Here is a 20,030-nt window from a genome sequence, read left to right as displayed (position 1 = left end):
TGGGATCAAGTTATCATTAGAAGGTGGATTTAATTCTAACAAATTATAAAATAAAATAAAATAAAAGAGAAGGAAAATATGTACTTTTTATATATAATTATCTAAAATCGGGAAATTTCAGAAGATGACCCTAAAAATAGAGTAAAATGAGAAAAGTGACGGTGAATAATTTAAATAGCGCTAGTGACTCTTTTTTTTTTAATAATAACTGGAGTTGCGTGACGCGATTGCGTAACGTAACTAGGGCATTTTCGTCCAAAAAATTTCATAATTAAAATTTTTTGAAAAATAAAAAAATAAAAAATTGCGTCACGCAACCTAAGGATGCGTGACGCAATACGGACATTTTCGTCAAAAAAAGAGTCAACAGCGCTATTTAATTTATCCACTCTCACCAAACGCAATTCACCCTGTTTTTAGGGTAATTTGTTCAAATTCCCCTCTAAAATCATAATTATTTACAACTCTACAAATAAATAAATAAATAAAACTGAGAAAATGTAAAGTGACTTGGTGATTATATATCAAGCCATTCTTACTAGTGAATTTGATAAAATTGTATAATTTGCAACTATTTTCATTTGTGACATTTCACCTAATCCCTTGTAAATATCTATTCTCCTATTATTTATATTAATTTTTAATTATTTTAACTATATAGTTAAATTATCAATTAACATTTAATAAAACTTCTTATGATGTTATTTAAGTACTCTTGAACAGTTGTTTATAATATTGAGTTTAAATTTTCTGAAATAATTTTATTGTTTACAATTTACATCACTATTTTTTTATTGGTGTTAATAAAATTTAAATAAGTGTTGTAAATAAAATATATAAATGTGTAATTTCTTATTTAAATTAAATATATATTATTTTTATATTATTAAAAACCAATATAAATCCCACTCTAAAAATATACTTTAATTTCCAAAAAATTTCTCCCTGTCAATATTTCTTAATCACATGTAAATGGGCGAAATAACTTGAGTTTAATTTTTTGATTTTTTTTATTCTTCATCTACCCATATACACTAAATCACGATCAAACATAAAAAAAATATTTTAAATAAATAAAAATCATTTAAACTATTCTAAAAGTTTCTATTTTAAAAAGCCAAATTTAGGTAGACTCCATCCATGTACAAATTTAATTTCATCTTGATTCCTGACCCAGATCAGAATATAAGAAATATGACACAAGTTTTCCAAATGAATCCGATCAATAACTAAATATATTTTCAACTAAAAACAAAACTGAATTTTTTCCACTAATCTAACCAATTGAAACTTTTATTATATTACAAGGGAAGGGAAAGAGTGAGAATAATTTTGAATAAACCAAATAACTAATCAACTAATCGGATACAAGAATTAAAACAGGTGTGTTTAGTAACTCTTAAATTGACATTGAAATTGGAAGATCCAATTTTAATTATTAAGTTTGATACTCTCAAATTAAATTGAAATTATAATTATAATGAAATTCAATCTAGTATAATTTTATAGTTCTCAATTCTATTCCTTTTAGGTTGGAATTATAATTCCTATTTTTTTTTTATATTTTTTAAACAAAATAAATTTTATTTTATAATTTAAAACACGATTAAAATTTTAATTAATAATTTTGTTTTGAGAATTTAGGAGGTTAAAAAATTGAATCTATGTCTTTTTTATTTATTTATTAAGTCAACCTTCTCAAATATATATATATATATATATATATATATATATATATATATATATATATATATATATATATTAATTTAATAAATTAACATGCTGAACAAATATTTTTTTTTTAAATTTAAGAACATAAAATGTTGAACCGATATTTAATATATAAAATTAATATTTTAAACCGATATTTTTTTTTAATGAAAATCAAAACTTAAAAAAAAAAATTATTGACCCTTGATCTATTATAATTGGTTCTGTCAAATCAATATTTTATTAATATATAATATATATTAAAACTATTTTTATTATATTTTTTTTACAAACATAGAAAATTTAAATTAAATTACAATTCTTTAGTTTTCTCAAACATAGGAATTAAATTGTAATTCAATGTCTGATCTCATGGAATTGGAATTGGAATTCCAATACCAATACCAATTCCAATTCCAATTCCACTCATCCAAACGTACCTTTAGGGGATGACTTAATTAATAAATTATATATATATATATATATATATATATATATATATATATATATATATATATAATAAATGATTAGGGAGGGGATTTGGAAGAGGAAATGAGTGAGGAAACGAGCGTGGCGTAATTTGATTGGCTGATAAAATAATAAAATTTCACTCTCTACTCTATCTTCTTATCTTTTTTTTTCTTTTTTTCAACCAATAACATGATGGCCGTTGTAATCCTGGAAAACATCCCTCTCATACCTTGTAACTTAGCATTTTGACTTGAAATCCGGTTTAAATTAATTAAACATAATTAACTTAAGAAAATATTATTTATTTAAAAATAGAGTCGCTAAATGGTTTTAGAAAAATCAGTAAATGGTATAGGTTTAAACGTACTTTATACCAGAGTTTTTATAAGGGGTTCATTATTTGGTTACGATCGGAAAATGGCTTTCGCGCTATGTCCTCCGCACCCGTTGAAAACGGTTTTAGTCATAAAGAAAAAGTCTGGCTATTAAAAGTTTATTTATAACATTTTATTCCTTTAGCTAGTAGTCTGAGGATCATAAACAATGATAAATTTAGATTACATAAATAATAGTACAATATTATTTAGAAGGGTGTACATACGATTGCATTGATATAAGATTGAGTAAAAACTCTAAAAGTATCATAAAAGTATTAGAATTTAAAAATAAATTTCAAACGGACCTTATCCAAAATATTTGTTTGGGAAATATCTCGAAAATATTTGAAAATCATTTTCTGACATTTTGAGATTATTTGAAAATGGAATGGGATTCCAAAATTATAAAAAAATAATTTTATATTTTGAAAAGTGGAACCAAATAGGTCTTAGGACCGAAGTCATATGGCTTGGGTCTGTTTGTACCGGTCTAGGCTCGGATGGACTCGGTCTAGACCAAGGGTGGTCTGGATAGGGGCTCGGGACACTTAGTCAAGGGACTGGAGGGCTCGGCTCTGGGGTTCGGGAGAAACGGTCTTGAACTTGGTTTGTTCGGTTCTAGGTCTAGTAGTCTCGGTCCCAGATCGAGCTTTCTCGGTCGTGGGACCTAGGAGTCTCAGTCCTAGTTAAGACCTCTCGGTCCTAGGTTGGAATCGTCGGTCAGATTTGTCAGTTTTTTTCAAGAACACCAATCCTAGAGCTCGGTCCTAAGTCAATTTTCTCGGTCCTTGGTCTCGGTCAGGATTGAGAGTTCTTGATCCCGATTCTACATGACTCGGTCGTCGATGACCGAGTGTTCTTCATTTGGTATGAAGAATTCCAAGTTTATAACTTTTGATACAGATCATAAAAACATGATCTATAAGTTGTAAACAATTAATATGGATAAAGGGATCATAATCCCTAACCTTAAACCCAATCAATCGAGCTCTAAGATCATCAATTTCTCAACCCGATTTCTAGGGCAAGAATTGGGAAATTTTGATTTAAGCCATCTCATGTCCTAATTCTTGTTCCAATAGTTTTAAAATGATGTTTATAGTCGAACACGACCAAAACAAGAACATCAATCAAGCTATGTAATAGTTTTTAAAATAGAAATTCAAACTTTTTTTTAAAAATTTCAGTTGGATCAAACATGATCGGGATGTTAATTTTTTATTTGGAAATCATCCTAACATGTTTACAAACATGTTAGGCAGCTAATTAAATCAAAATTCAAGCTTAAAATCTCAACAATACGAAATTCAAAATTTTCAAAATTTCAAATCAAATTTGGGTTTTTTTTATTATGGTTGAATTGATAAAATATCTATTGACGGAAAGCGTGGATATCATCTAGGGAATGATTTCAACTAAAGAAAATATGAAGTTGAACCCTAAATATGAATAACCCGATCGAACTTGGAACAATTCAATTTGAATCACTATTCAAATTATAGTGAGTTTGGAAGCTTTCTAATGATTGAAGAACACTCCAATGATGTGTTGATATTCTTAAGCCCTAGATTGAGCTTAAATCGCCGGAGAAATTTCTTCAAAAAACAGTCGCCGAATCTTCTTGGAAGATCTTCAATCAAGATGTAATTATCGATATTTGTTCGATGGATTGGAAGAAGGATGTCTAAAGACTATTTATACTAAGCTAGGTCGGTTATTGAGATTGAATTCAACTTTGATTTGGCTTATGAAATTATTCTTCCTCGTTTCTGTTTTTTCCTTAGTAGCCTAGGTATATGCTAGCTTTTGAATTCAAAGTTTAGGGGTAATGATGGCGAGGTAGAGAAGTATTCGTGGGTCAAATATGAAGGGATTAGGATTGAAGATAGCGGAGATAAGGTTTCTGGAAGATTGTCGACATGGATTTTGGGCATCCGACGTTCGCGAAGAAGAAGAACAAAACGACGTTATTTTGTTTAAAACAAACGCTATATTGTGTTCTGTCTATCGACTGGCGTTCCGTCGGACGTCTGGGATAACGGAGTTAGCGATCCCGTTAGTTGATCTGGTGTAGACCCAGACGCGCGCTTCATTAGTGACAACCAGATGCGTGGTGCGCTCCTGGACGTTAAATGAAAATCCAGCATTGATCTAATGGACGAAATCTCTACTACAACCAATTCTTTTATTTTCGGACACATTGTATCATCAATTTATATTTTAATCAAATTTTAATCTATTTCTTCCTTTTTTTTTCACCAAATTAAAACACAAAAATATTTTTGACAACATAATAAAAATTATGTTCATTTATTTTATTTTTGGGTATTTTTGGGTATTTTTTTGGGTTTAATTTGGGTAGAATAAATACAATATTTTAATTTTGGTTTTTTATTTAAATTTTCTAATTAGGGTTTAATTATCATAATAATTAGCCCTAATTTGAACTTTTGTGTTATTTTGAATTAAAAAATTCAAAATATTATTTTAAATTAATAATATTATTATAATTGGGGTATGTCAAATTTTCATGCTTACAGAATTCCCCTCTCGAACCGAGTTTGGATAAAACAAACTTCGTTTTTAGAAAACGTGGGTTCGAGGTTGAACATTTGAAATTTGAATACCAATTTAAAATAAGGTGGAAGGATATAACATGGATGACTACATATGATGGGATGAATCATAACAATGATTCATAATGTTAGATTGTCACACGATCATTCATCGGTTGAATTTTGTTGGGGAAAGACTATCACAGTCTTATGTAAGTTGGGGAGTAGTCTTATCCATTGTAGGAAAGACTTCCTTTAAGATACATATCAATAAATAGGATCCTCCTAGGGAATAAATAAGGCTCTCCTAGGGAATAGATAGGGCTCTCCTAGGGAATAAATAGGGCTCTCTTGGGGAATAGAGATGATAATCATGCTATGTTTTCTAAGAGATGTGATTCGGTACAGGATATTAATCATAATAATTACTTTCATGGATTCCTGTCGTGATATAGGGCTTACTTGAGGATGGTGACAACAATCACTCTAAGGGGATAAGTTATGACAATGACCTATATTGGTGCCTATTTAAAATACGGATTTACGAATCATAACAATAACTTATGGTGCCTATTAAAATAGGGATTTTGAGAGGTCTTTATACAAAGTGACCTTCACAACTGGTTGAAAAATCATAATTCAGACAGGGATGGTTCATGAGAGGAGATGCTCTGATTTATAGTTTATCTCTTCTAGTTTTGACAAAGTGTCCTTCACAACTGGGTGAAACATTGACTAGTTGTGTTGAGGGGTGCTTTAGTTTTAATGTGACAAAATGTCCTTCACAACTAGATTAAAACAGTCGGCTTTCAAGGAACTTCTATCGTTCAGAGAATATTTAAACATAATTTTCCCCTTTTGTTTTGCGAAGTGACCTTCACAACTGGGTGAAATATCGACTGGTTGTGTTTTTATCTTCCGTTACAGGAAGAGATGCATTTTGTTTTGTCATGCTTCATGGTGCCTTATTTATATGTGGCATGGGGAGTTTTAACAAAAGCTACTTGGGGATGGACTATTCCCAATTTTATTTCAAATAATGTTTGAAAACAAAAGAAACTTTGATCCTATCCATGAATTATGGAAACTTGGATTCGAAATGTGTTCGGGGTTAAGTTACGAGCATTCTACAATTGGTAGAGATTATCTCGCTTAAAGAGCCCGAGTTCTTTTTTTCCTTTGTTAAGATATAGATGATAAATTCAATTTTGTGTAGAAGATTATCAAACTCTTAACTTGTAAAGAAGGTGTCTGAGACGTGAGGTTTCGTTCAACTATATTTTTGGTTGCTTTTACCATATGCCGTAATTCTTCGAAAGTTCGATTATCCCTGGTATAGTCATAGAGAGAGTTTCAACTTTCTGGCTTTGGGAAATTTTCTTTACTTTTGGGCTTCCGGGGTATATCTGGGAGAATCGACACATTTTTCTCTTGCGATAGTTATCAGGATAGTCGTCTGAGTGAGCATAAACGGTGATTTAAATACCTCAACCTACATAGGAGCATATATATATATATATATATATATATATAATGGTTCTCAGAGTATATCTAGGGGAATCGATACATTTTGCATTGCATTGCAACTCCTAGCGTTTAAAACTAACGCTCCATTGTGTTTCATCCATTGCCTAGCGTTCCGTCTGTCGTTTGGGTGTATGGGATAACGGGGTTAGCAATCCCACTAATTGATTCAGTGTGGACCCGGGCACACGCTTCCTTGTTTACAACCGGATGCGTGACGCGTTACTGGGCGCTAGTTGAAAATCCAGCGCTAATCCGGTGGACGAAATCCCTACTACAACCATTTTTTTTTATTTTCGGCCACAGTGGATCATCGGTTTATAATTTAATAAAATAGTTATTTGAATTGGAATTTTAGTCATTTTCTTCCCTTTTTCTTCACCAAATTAATACACAAAAATATTTTTGACAACATAATAAAAATTAAGTTTATTTATTTTATTTTTGGGTAATTTAGGGTATTTATTTTATTGTTTTAAACCATAAATTATACATAATTTATGTTTAAAATCATAATTAAATTAATTCAACCCTTTTTGAGTTTAATTTGAGTAAAATAAGTACAATATTTTAACCTCAAATTATTTTTGGTTTTTTCTTTAATTTTTCTAATTATGGTTTAATTATCATAATAATTAGCCCTAACTTGATCTTTTGGGTTATTTTGAATGAAAAATTTCAAAATATTATTTTAATATTATTTTAAATTAATAATATTATTATAAATTGGGGTATATCAATTTTGCATGCTTACACACTTCAATCCCCTCTCTCATTCTCTTCCCAATTTCCCTCCCTTATCACTTCTTTCTCACTATATATATATATATATATTGTTAGGATCTAGATCGGGGTTGGCGGACCGGGGTCTGGCCGGTTAGTACTTTCACTCAACGCTGAACGGTTGATGTTTAATCCGGTTAGAGATTAACACCGAGTTTCAATACTACACAAACTGTCACAAACCCTTGAACCGAGTTCAAGTGCGGAAGTGGTTTGTTTCAGGTTGAAGCAACACACAGATAGGATGAATAAAGATAGAATCTGGATAATATCGATTTGGAAATTAGGAGGTCGGTTTAAGGTTTGGTGAATTGGTAAGAATGATGTAAGTCGGTTAGTATGAGTCGGTTAAAACGTAGAGCCGACAGAAAGTAAAGAACAAGACACAGGTTTTTATGGATGTTCGGAGATAAAGCTCCTACGTCACCCCTTCTTCTCGAAACCGCGAGAAGGATATTCACTAAGGAATACACAAACACAATACCCGATCGAGACTTATTTGCTTCTCGATAAACACTCGTACAATTCTCACAGAAATTGTAATCTCACTTCAAATGCACACTTAAGCTTTTTAATCTTAGAGAGATAAACACAACTTATAACTTGGGTTGTTGGAGCTCTTAATTGTTGTCTCTTGTAACTGCATTTACTCCTCTTCAGCTCCTTCTTTTATAGGTGAAATGTGCCAACGGTCTAAAGATAAATATTTTTTTTGGCTGACATTGCGGCGGTTCCGAATCCGAATTCGTAACCGTCATCCCGCTCAGTTACAAAAAAAAAATCTTTATCTTTATTTCACACTAAACAATTGTTGGCTGACATTGCGGAACCGACCAATGCTCCTCCCTTCACCCCGGTTCCACCAGAAGTTGAAGAGGTTGAGGAAGAGGATATACCACTGAACAAAAGAGCGCGGGGTATCAATGCGATTCCACTCAGATCGGTTCCCTCACAGGATTCACCATTCACCGGAACCTCGGGCGGTCAAACATCTGCCTTCGGATTTGGCGTCGATGCTTGCAATCCGGGAAAAGGAGTGATGGCTGAATACCTACTCGAGAGATATATGCCCAAGAAGAGGGAATAGAACTTTTAATTACCTGTTGTTTATGTTAACTTTATTATATTTCCTACCTATATATATATAAAGTATTTTTGAAATCCGGCCTACAATTTACTTCTTACATGGTTTTGAATATTTTAAATAAAATAATCAAAAAGGGAAAATTGATAAGATGAAATTTTTTTCAAAAAAAAAAAACAAAATTTTTCTCAAACTTTTCCAAAATTTTTCTAAGTTTTTTTCAAAAAATCCGGCTAAACAAACTTTAAACAACCGGCCTACTTCTTACTTCTTACATGGTTTTGAATATTTTAAATAAAATAATCAAAAAGGGATAAATTGTTAGATAAATTAGACCGGTTAAAATAAGAACTTAACAAAAACAAATTTCCTGTGCAGGAATGGTCAAGAACATTGAACGGTCAAGAATTTGACTGGTCAAGAATCCAACCGATCAAAGAATCTAACCGGTTAGAAGAAGAAGCAAAGGATGTATTCAAAACCGGAAATCTATCCGGTTAACCTGAAGATATGAACAACCGGTAGACATCCTAAACCAAAATGCATCCAACCGAAAAACCGATGAAGAGACTACTTAGAGAAAGAAGCCAAGAATATCAAACTAAGTACAGCTTACAAATCGGTGCAAACAGATACTTTGAGTATCTGCGGAAGATGATACCAAAGGAACAGACTGTGACATTGCCATATCCATACAAGTCCGATGATACTCTGTAGGCTGCAGAAGATTGCTTGAAGAGATCTTTCCACTCTTGGATAAATCAGAGGCGCAACCTTCCAGGTGCAGGCAATTGTCCAACCGACAGTTGCTATATTAAGTAAAAGACAAACCTAGCCGGCTTGACCTATGCCTTGGAAGCTCAAACCGCCAGTTCTGCAATACTGAACCTCTGCTCAACCAATCAGATTCAAGGATTACCCTGAAGGTATCCGTTGAAGAAATGTGACCGTTGACACATTTCACCTATAAAAGAAGGAGCTGAAGAGGAGTAAATGCAGTTACAAGAGACAACAATTAAGAGCTCTAACAACCCAAGTTACAAGTTGTGTTTATCTCTTTAAGATTAAAAAGCTTAAGTGGGCATTTGAAGTGAGATTACAATTTCTGTGAGAATTGTACGAGTGTTTATCGAGCAACAAATAAGTCTCGATCGGGTATTGTGTTTGTGTATTCCTTAGTGAATATCCTTCTCGCGGTTTCGAGAAGAAGGGGTGACATAGGAGCTTTATCTCCGAACATCCATAAAAACCTGTGTCTTGTTCTTTACTTTCTGTCGGCTCTACGTTCTAACTGACTCATACTAACCGACTTACATCATTCTAACCGATTCACTAAACCTTAAACTGACCTCCTAATTTCCAAACCGATATTATTCAGATTCTATCTTTATTCATCATGTATGTGTGTTGCTTCAACCTGAAACAAACCACTTCCGTACTTAAACTCGGTTCAAGGGTTTGTAACAGTTTGTGTAGTATTGAAACCCGGTGTTAATCTCAAACCGGATTAAACACCAACCGTTCAGCGTTGAGTGAAAGTACTAACCGGCCAGACCCCGGTCCGCCAGCCCCGATCTAGATCCTAACATATATATATATATATTATAATTTTAAATAAGTTGAGTTTTACGAGATTTGAAAACATAAAACTCATTTTTACATTTTTCATTGTTGAAAATGTTCGCTAAGGAGTAATTGTATAAACAAGTAATATGAAAATACGATGATTCGGTATAGTCAACAAACATAAGATTTTGACCATCCACTTTTAGTCAATTATTTACGAAACTCAATAATTGTAAAAATCTTTAATTTTTGCATTACATCAAGTTTATAATGTACCAATTCATATTTCAAAATAATAATATCTTGATTTGTGAAATTCTCAAAATAAAACATCGTTGCTAGCTTGCAAATATCATAATTGTTAAATGAGTCGCATTAATTTTTAGAACAAGAATTGTACTAAGAGAAAGATGTTTCACTTATTACTAATTAAACTGATCATTCAACTTCATCAAGATGAAATCTATTTCTACATTAAAAACATCAAAATGATAATGTTGTTCAATTGTATTTTGTTGATAGAAAACCGATTTTATATGGACAATCAAGGAAAAACACATCAATTTAATTTCTTTTTTTTTACATCATAGAAAAAATATTTTCGTTTGTATGTTAGTATTATTGTCTTTAAATTACAGAAATATATATAAAAAATACAATGTTACAAATAAATAAAATAAACTAAATGTATACGAAGAACGAAATAACTGAATAAAGGTTAATATGAGGCATGTGTTAAGCACATTTTCCTTAAAATAATTTCAGCATCTCTAGTTTGTGTTTGAGCTTATCGTAGATGACTATTTCTTAAGCTAAAACAAATCTAGTAGTGATTCTATACTGAAATTACTACGCATTGAACATAACAAAAATATATGAATTCAATCACCGAATTTCAACAAAAATAGTCGAGTCAAAAACTCAAAGAACACTCACAAAAATAAAGTTTTTTTTTGAAATTCTAGAGTAAGAAATAATAAGACCATATGGTGTTAGAAAGAAGGGATTTTATATTGTTAAAAAAATAAACCATTAAATAAAATTATTATTTGAACCAACAGTTGACATTACTTTCCTCTTCAATGCCTTTACCATTTTCTCTTCAGTAGGAAAAGACGCATTATATATTATTATTTATTAAAATCATATTTGACTAATATATTATTAATTATAAACTCATATATATATATATATATATATATATATATATATATATATATATATATATATATATATATATATATATATATATATTAACAACATTAAATATATTCAATTTGTTAATTTCTCTATAGAGTGTTAAAAAGTCGGTAAAGAATATTCTCCATTTTACTGCGAAATGTGAAGTTTTGTTTTCACTTTTTTATTGTTAAAAATGTTTGCTCCATAGTAACGATAAAAAGTAATAATGTTAAAACTAAGTAAATATTTTATCGAACAATTACAATGAAATTATGGAGAGAAAAAAAGTGATGCTAAATGTTAATATTCAAGGTTATAATATTTAATCAAACATAATAAAATTAAATCAGTTACAAATATCATAATTAAATTAAACTAATACATCAATTAAGAAATGGAAACATGGAAAAGAATAAAAAAATTATTTTAAAGAGGAGGATATTCTACATCTTTTGGGAATTAAAAATTTTAATATAAAAATTTTAATAAAAATAATTAGATAATAGAGAATTGATAGAATATGAATTAGTGAAATAAAATTTAAAATTATTTTTAAAATTATTTGCAGATATCACAATAAATCATTGTAAAATTAGACTATTTGAATATATATGTATATATATATATATATGCAGATATCACAATATATATGTATATATATATTAAAAAATTAAGGGTGGACTTAAGCCTCAACGTTAGAGTGAAAATGAAGGGAAAGACTTAACCGAATAAGCCCCAATGTCCATACGCCCTATATATATATATATATAATTGATATGGAGCCAAAATATATAAATATATATAATTGTCAGAAGGGTGGTCTGCTTAAGCCCCACAGCCCTCACATACCAATGACCCATATTATTCATAATAATTTAATGTTTCCAAAATCATTTAAAGCAAATCTCATCAATCTATGATTTGTTTAGCAATGTTTATTAGTTTGGTGAGTAAATCGATGAAACATAAATTAAGTAAGCAACTTGACCCTTTATAAGATATTCGGTGGGCAAAATATTCAATTTTTTTAGGTAGAAAAATCATATAAACTTGGTGGGGGCTTCTAGCAGAAGACCCACCAATAATGGTAGGATCCAGTAATGGTGTGAAGAAGCTCTATCTCTATCTCTGTTTCTTCTCTTTCTCTGTCACTAATGGTTCTTCTTCTAACCAGAGCTCCGGCGACATCAAGAACATTAGAAGATCAAACTTTCCAGATGGCTTCTTCTTTGGAACATCCACTTCTGCATATCAAGTAATTAGAAGTTACTATTTTATTTCTTCCATTTACTGTTACTTTCTGATTAGGTCATTTTTGAAGATCGAGGGAGCTTTTGTTGAGGATGGTAAAAGTCTGAGTAACTGGGATGTTTTTACTCATAGTAAAGGTAAATTTCATTATACTGTAGATCTAGTCCTATGATCAAAACCAAAGTAAAAAATAAATCATTTTCACCATTTAACTGGATCTCTATTATTGATAAACATTTTCAGGGTCCCACAACAAAGATGCTACAGGAGATGTTGCAGACAATCACTACCACCTCTATTCGGTAACTTTTTATTTTACTTTTTTATCTTTTGATTTATTAAGTAAATTTATTTTTGATTAGATGACATATATATCATTTATTTTTATTTTTAGTTAACTAATATAATTTATTGACATTACTATACTTTAATAGTGTTTTTTGAGAATTAATGGGCATGTTTAAAAATACATGTAGTTGAAGTGAGTTTGAATTTTAACAAATACATGTTATTAATTTTATTAATATATATTTATTTAAAAAATATTTTATAAGATTATTTTATCTAAATTACTATTGAAATAAGATATTTTAAAAAATTGTTTTTAAACAAATTCAAATAAACTAATGATCGTTTCCAAAGAGGACCCAGTTAATAAAGGGAAATTTTAAAATTATTTATTTTTATTATAAAGTATTTGATTAATTAAATATAATTGGTGATGTAAAAAGTTACTTTTTTATTATATTTTTTTTTCAATTATAATTTGTTTTGATTTATGACCAAATAGTTAAATTAAATATTTTTTATATAATTTAATTTTAGACCATAATTTTTTTCTTCTATATCCTATAGTCCTACTTTTAGCATTATTTTTATGAGTTTATTTTTCCAACTACTATATTTAATGAGCTCATTTTGGGAGTTCGGATATGCTGTCTCAAGATAATGTTCCACTTGGTGTCTCATAGAAGAGAGTGGAGAGAGGAAAGAAAAAATTAAATATTAAAATAAAATGTCATATATATAATTTTTAAGGATTTAGAATTTAGAATTAAAATTTAGAATTTAAAATTTAGAATTTAAAATTTAGAATTTATTTCATATATATATATATATATATATATAATTTTTTATTGGTCTCATTTATCAAAATTATGTTATTTTGATAAATAAGACAACAAGTAATAACATGTCCCCACTATTTTGGAGTGAACAAAAAATAACTATAGTTCAAATTACCTTTGATGAGACCTTGTTTGATATGAATTTTTAAATTATTTTTATATAACTTATTAAATTGTGTCAGAAACTGATATTTTGTTATAGTTAGTTTGTTTTTTTTTAATGTAATGTGCTACAACTTTTTTTTTTTTCTAGCCAAATGGATTATTTTTAATTTTTGTCACTTGGAATTTTTGCATACCATGTTTTTTTGTTTTTTTATCCAAAAACCTTATTTGATATAGGTACAAGTTCTTTGAGATTTTTTTTTCATTAAATTATTAAAATGTCTTTTTTTAAATTCAAAATATAAATTTAATAAAAATAAAGTAATAATATTTTAATTAATAAATTAAGTAATTTAATAGTTTAATTTGATTTAAAACTTGTTGGACTTTCATGTGTTTTTATTCTTATCATTTTTATTATCTCTATCATATTATAACTATTATTTTAATTAACAAATAACTCAGTTCATTAATAAAAATTTAAAATACTTATATTTCATTTATATTAAATTTAAAATACAAAAAATTATCTTAGTAATTTAATCATTTACATATCCAAATAAGTTACTTTTTAATTTTTGGAAAAATCTAAAATAAAAACAAATAAACATGATCAAACAAATTCTAAATTGAAGCTCTTTACTATTTTATCATCATATACCAAATTTAAAGTTATTTTGATAATCATTTTACATTAAAAAGTAAGATAAAACTAGATAAAAGAGAATTTTTTGAAAACAAATTATTAATTATTCAAATAATTCAACTGTTTTTTACTGCTCCAAGAATTTTTTACTTGATTCACTAAAATGTCCTGAACTACAACATTTTTACAATCAGTGAAGGTCCTTCATGTATGGATTCAACGGCAGTTAATTAAATCATTATTAATATAACTTTTTAAAACTCTCCATATATTGATTGTGATGATTATTAATTGCTTGTAATAAAATAGGAGGACATTGAAATAATGCATTCTCTAGGAATCAATGCTTACAGATTCTCAATTTCATGGTCCAGAATCCTACCTAGTAAGTAATTATATAACTTATAATTGAATACTATATGAAATATATATATAACTTATGAAATGTCAACTTAAAATATAACAAAACAACTACTTTTTATGATCTCATAATTAGGAGGTAGATTAGGTGAAGTTAATCCAAAGGGTGTTGAGTTCTACAACAAAATCATCAATGCACTCTTGCTAAAGGGTAAGCTCTATAGAATTCACAAAATAATTGTTCAAAATTCATAATAAATTGATATCAACATTGTTTGTATTTTAAAAAGTACAGGAATTGAGCCTTTTGTGACCATTAACCACGGTGATTTTCCCCAAGAGCTAGAAGATAAATACGGCTCTTGGCTTAGTCCTCTTATGCAGTATGTTCTCGATCCATTCCATTCCATTCCATTCCTCGATTTGGGTTAATTTAGTTGTCATTGAATTGGACCTAATTCATGATGAAAAAAATTATAGGGATGATTTTGTTTACTTTGCTGAAACGTGTTTCAAAGTATTCGGTGATAGAGTGAAGTATTGGATGACACTAAACGAGCCAAATTCGGTTGCACAATTTGGTTACATGAAGGGTATAGGGCCTCCAAGTCGATGTTCATACCCTTTTGGTAATTGCTCATTCGGTAACTCTCAAATTGAGCCATTAATCGTTATGCACAACATGTTGTTAGCACACGCGAAAGCTGCGTATATCTATCGCGACACATTCCAAGTAATTATTATTGTCGATTTATATAATTAGTTATTTTTTTATGAATTAAATTATTTTTAATTTTTACAATATGTAGCAAAGGCAAGGTGGAGTAATAGGGATGACGGTGTCAGCAATGATGTATGAACCAATGAGGGATGAAAATGAGCTTGACTATAAAGCTGCAAGAAGGGCTTTGGCTTTTAATCTTGCCTGGTAATATTTTGTCTGGTTGTAATTTTTACTTCTATTTTTTTTTTTCATAAACATAATTAACTTGGTGTAAAAATATTTTAGGGTTTATGACCCCTTGATATTTGGAGATTACCCTCCAGAGATGAGGGAATATCATAGGGAGGAACTGCCAGCATTTTCTATAGAGGAAAAATTACTTCTCAAAAGAAGCATTGATTTCATTGGCATTAACCATTACTCAACTCTCTATGCCAAAGATTGTATCTTTTCTACTTGTCTCAATGGAAACACCTTAATCGAGGGATTTACCTTTACCTCTGGATACAATATTAATACTTGTTCATTTATCGGAGAACCGGTATGCCTAAATTTAACTTAGATTTAAAACATTTTTAAGAAAATATTGTTTTGAATTGGGTCATTTGATTATGTGATGTGATATCAATTATTAACATTTTTATAAGATCATATGAAGTTTTTAACATTAATTTTATTTGTGGCTGCAGACAGCAATGGCCAGATTCTTTGTGGTTCCAAGAGGCATGGAAGAGATAATTGAGTATATTAAGGAGAGATACAATAATAACAAGCCCATTTTTGTGCTTGAGAATGGTTAGTCATACTTAATTGATCATTGTTTATTTTAAATATATATTATATATGAGCATTTTTTTTACTGTAATTTTATAATAAAGCATGGATTAAATTTAGAGAGTTTCTCTATTTCTTGGGATATTAATTAAATTCAATTTAATTTGAAATTAAGGATATGCCCAATCATTGCAAAACACAAATGTAGAAGATTCAATTGAGGATGTGAAAAGGGTTGAATTTCACAAAGAATATCTTGATTCATTGGCTAAAGCCATAAGGTTTGTTTACTCTGATCAATTGTTTGAATTTACTATCCTAAAAAGAGGTTAACACGAAAATGAACTCAACCATGTGTAGGAATGGCGCGGATGTGAGAGGCTATTTCATATGGAGTTTGATGGATAACTTTGAATGGGGGTTAGAATACAGCATTGCATTTGGTCTTTATTATGTTGATCGTCAAACTCTGCAAAGGATTCCGAGACTTTCTGCAAAATGGTACAAAGATTTTCTTACCAATAATACTCTACACTCAGTTACAATAAAACAAATAAAGGAGAGTTTCTTAGGAAACAATTTAGTGTTCCTTTAACCAGATCATTGCACATTAGCCAATAATGTACGTAGCATTCCTTTATTGTTTTATTTCAAAGGGGGGAATGGGTCTTGTGGCCCTCCTCTTCTTGGCTAAACTTTATGCTATTATTAATTGTGATCCTTAACTTATATGACTATTTTTTAAATTGAACTTCTCCTATAAACAAAGAAAAAGTAAAGAATAGAGGGAAGGAGACTTTGTATTTTGGGTTGAATTTTTTCTTTTGGATTAAAAACATTGGTTTGTTATTTTGATGAAAACATAAAAATTATCACAATTAATAATCACATTGCCTCAAAATGAGTAGATAAAATATTTTGCAAAACAAAATATTAATGATGATGAACTCATTTTCTCTTGTTAGTTGATGAACAAATAAATAATAAGTTTTGAGTCACTTATAAAGGAAGTCAAAGCTCAAGATAAAATTGGGATATAATCCACTAATATAAAAATATTTAGACATGAACATTTATGTTAGTATTCTTATCTTTAAATTACAATATATAAATATATAAATATATATATATATATATATATATAAATAATGTTACAACTAAATTTATATGAATAATGAAATCACCGAATAAAAGCTAATCAGAGATATGTGTTAGACATATTTCCCTTAAAATAGTTTTACCATCTCCCGTTTGTGTTGAAATTTATCGCAGATGACTGTCTCTCAGAGTACAACGAATCTAGTAGTGATTCTGCACTGAAATCACTATGCATCGAACATGACAAAGATACATGAATTTAATCACCGGGTTTCAACAAAAATAGTTGAGTCAAGAACTCGAAAAACAATCACAAAGATAAATAATTTTTTATTGTAATTTTTAGAGTGAAAAATGATAATATGATGTAACATTAATGAATTAGAGGAGATAATTTATATTTTTCAAGATAAACGGTTAACTAAAATCATTAATTGATCTAATAGTTGACATTGTTTGACTCTTCATTTACCTTGATATTTCTTCTTAATTAAGGGTAATTTTTACAAAAATTAATTAAGACAATATTTATTTTGCAATACTCACATTACATGTTTTTTTTATAGATTATAATAATATTAAATTATCAAAATAATTAATAATAATAAACTTAGGTAAATATCCCTGGAAATTAACAACATTCTATTAATTGGTCTTCAAGGAATTTTAAATTGATTTTGGATTAGAAATTAACAACATTTTATTAAATTAATATTAATTAATTTAAATTATACATTTGGATCAAATTTTACATTTTAATTCACGTTTGAATTTTACGTGAATTTTATTTAATTCTATTACCCACATTCTAATTTCCATTTATTATAGAATTAACTAATTAAAATTCAAACAATCCTCCATATTAATGAAAAATGAAAGATTAACTTGACGAAAGGTTGTTGAATTCAGCATATGATAGGTAGGTGTAACATTTGAATCTTTTGAAATCATATAACTTTACTAGTTGATTAGTAAACTCGATTTCTTTGAAATATTATGCATTTTATGTACATGATTACACACTTTCACAAAGAATTATTCCTCACAAATGTCAAGCTCTCATGGTTGTGTTCATTTTTGTCATGGAACACGCGCATGGATCTTTGAGAGGATCTAGAATTGAGTCGTGCAATTAATTCGAAGTGACCTCACTTCTCCTTTATATAGGTGGTCTATTTACTAATAAAGAATCATTAAAATCGATATGCTTATCCTCATCAAAATATATATGTTTTCATTATAGAATTAATCCTTAAAAATAATTTTTCAAGTCAGTACAATTATGTTGTCCCATTAAATTTAGTTTTTGGGATTTCTAGTTTATATAGGTTGAGTTTCCTTCATATCAACTTATAGTAGACTCATGTCTTAAAAGACTTTCAAATTAACTCTCCATTCAATAATTTTGTCATTAGATTTACAATATTACATTTGACTAACATAGTCAAATATTTAATTAGAATTCTTGTAGAGAATATAGTCTAATGACATTATATCTAAGACGTGTATGTTTAGACTTGTCATTCACTATAAGTTTGTTCAATTTCAAATTACTATCACAATAATTAGAAATTTTTATTATTACATTATTAGATAATCTTGGAATATCTTCTAATAAGAAGTATAATTATCTGTAAATACTTATTATTTAAACATTATTGTATGAAAATATTGTTTATTTAGCTAACTATTAGACAAAACGCCTTTGAACTATTATGTCATTGTGTAAACGATTAAATATTTTTTTACATAAAATATTTGACAAAGTCAAAGTTATAGATTATATCGTTTAATCTATGAATCATAATTCTTTTAGAAGATTTCAACACGTTTATTGCACTTCCAATTGTAAACATATTCACTTGTATGCGTAATGTCTTTCATTTAATAAGATCAATATATCAATTGATAACAATATGATATTTCGTGTAGTGAATTCACATCTTTCGTAGATTTAATCTTTTTAATGTAATTTTTTAACGATAAATTATTGTATACAAATAAAACTCATTATTAAATAGCTATTTTCATTGTCTTTAAGATATACATAATTGTCACATTCATTTACTTAAATTCACTTAAAATTATAATATGATCACTTTTTTATACCAGTATTAGAAACCTTGTTATAAGTTACATAAAAAAAAATTACAAGTTAAATTTTTCTTGTTTAACTATATCATAAAATCATTTTTGAAGTGATTAGTTTTTCAGATTTATATGAAAATAATGTCAAAGAAATTATATGTTTCTTGATTTCAAAATCCTTAAAATTGAAAGATCAGTTTGACCACCAACTCATCAAATATACACAAGACATTTCTTGTTATTTTATTTCTCTTTATTAAGTTGTGCAAGATTATATTTGTAGAAAACATATTTCTTTAACAATTAATTATCTTTTTATTTATCATAATAAACTTGATAATTTTTGCGTTACTATCAATAAAAGTTTTTGCCCCCACATTTGTGTTGGTACTATTTTAAATCACACACATTTATATAATTTAAATTAATGATTTTCTAATTAAGAAATTGTCATACAATTCTTTTACAAAATTTATTTTGTTATACTTATCTTATAATGAATATGATAACTATATTAGAATAATTAATTAATTAAATATAATATAATTTCTTTAAAAACAATTAGAATATTTATTCATATATAAATATTTTTCATATAATATCTA

General features: G+C 28.5%; 1 protein-coding gene across 1 annotated transcript; it reads left to right on the top strand.

The window, feature by feature from the left end:
• Positions 1–12,336: 12,336 nt before the first annotated feature.
• On the top strand, positions 12,337–16,834 carry LOC124943285 (beta-glucosidase 18-like). Its single transcript, XM_047483823.1, has 12 exons — positions 12,337–12,507; positions 12,574–12,640; positions 12,747–12,805; positions 14,691–14,766; positions 14,878–14,952; positions 15,037–15,124; positions 15,222–15,474; positions 15,551–15,669; positions 15,751–16,006; positions 16,155–16,260; positions 16,415–16,520; positions 16,600–16,834. Exons 1-12 carry the CDS (start codon positions 12,337–12,339, stop codon positions 16,832–16,834), a joined length of 1,611 nt encoding a protein of 536 aa, XP_047339779.1.
• The last annotated feature ends 3,196 nt before the right edge of the window (positions 16,835–20,030 follow it).

Source organism: Impatiens glandulifera, chromosome 6 (genome assembly GCF_907164915.1).
Source record: "Impatiens glandulifera chromosome 6, dImpGla2.1, whole genome shotgun sequence".
Taxonomy (NCBI): domain Eukaryota; kingdom Viridiplantae; phylum Streptophyta; class Magnoliopsida; order Ericales; family Balsaminaceae; genus Impatiens; species Impatiens glandulifera.
The sequence above is the reverse complement of the archived record's forward strand: the minus strand, read 5'-3'. Positions and strand labels throughout refer to the sequence as shown.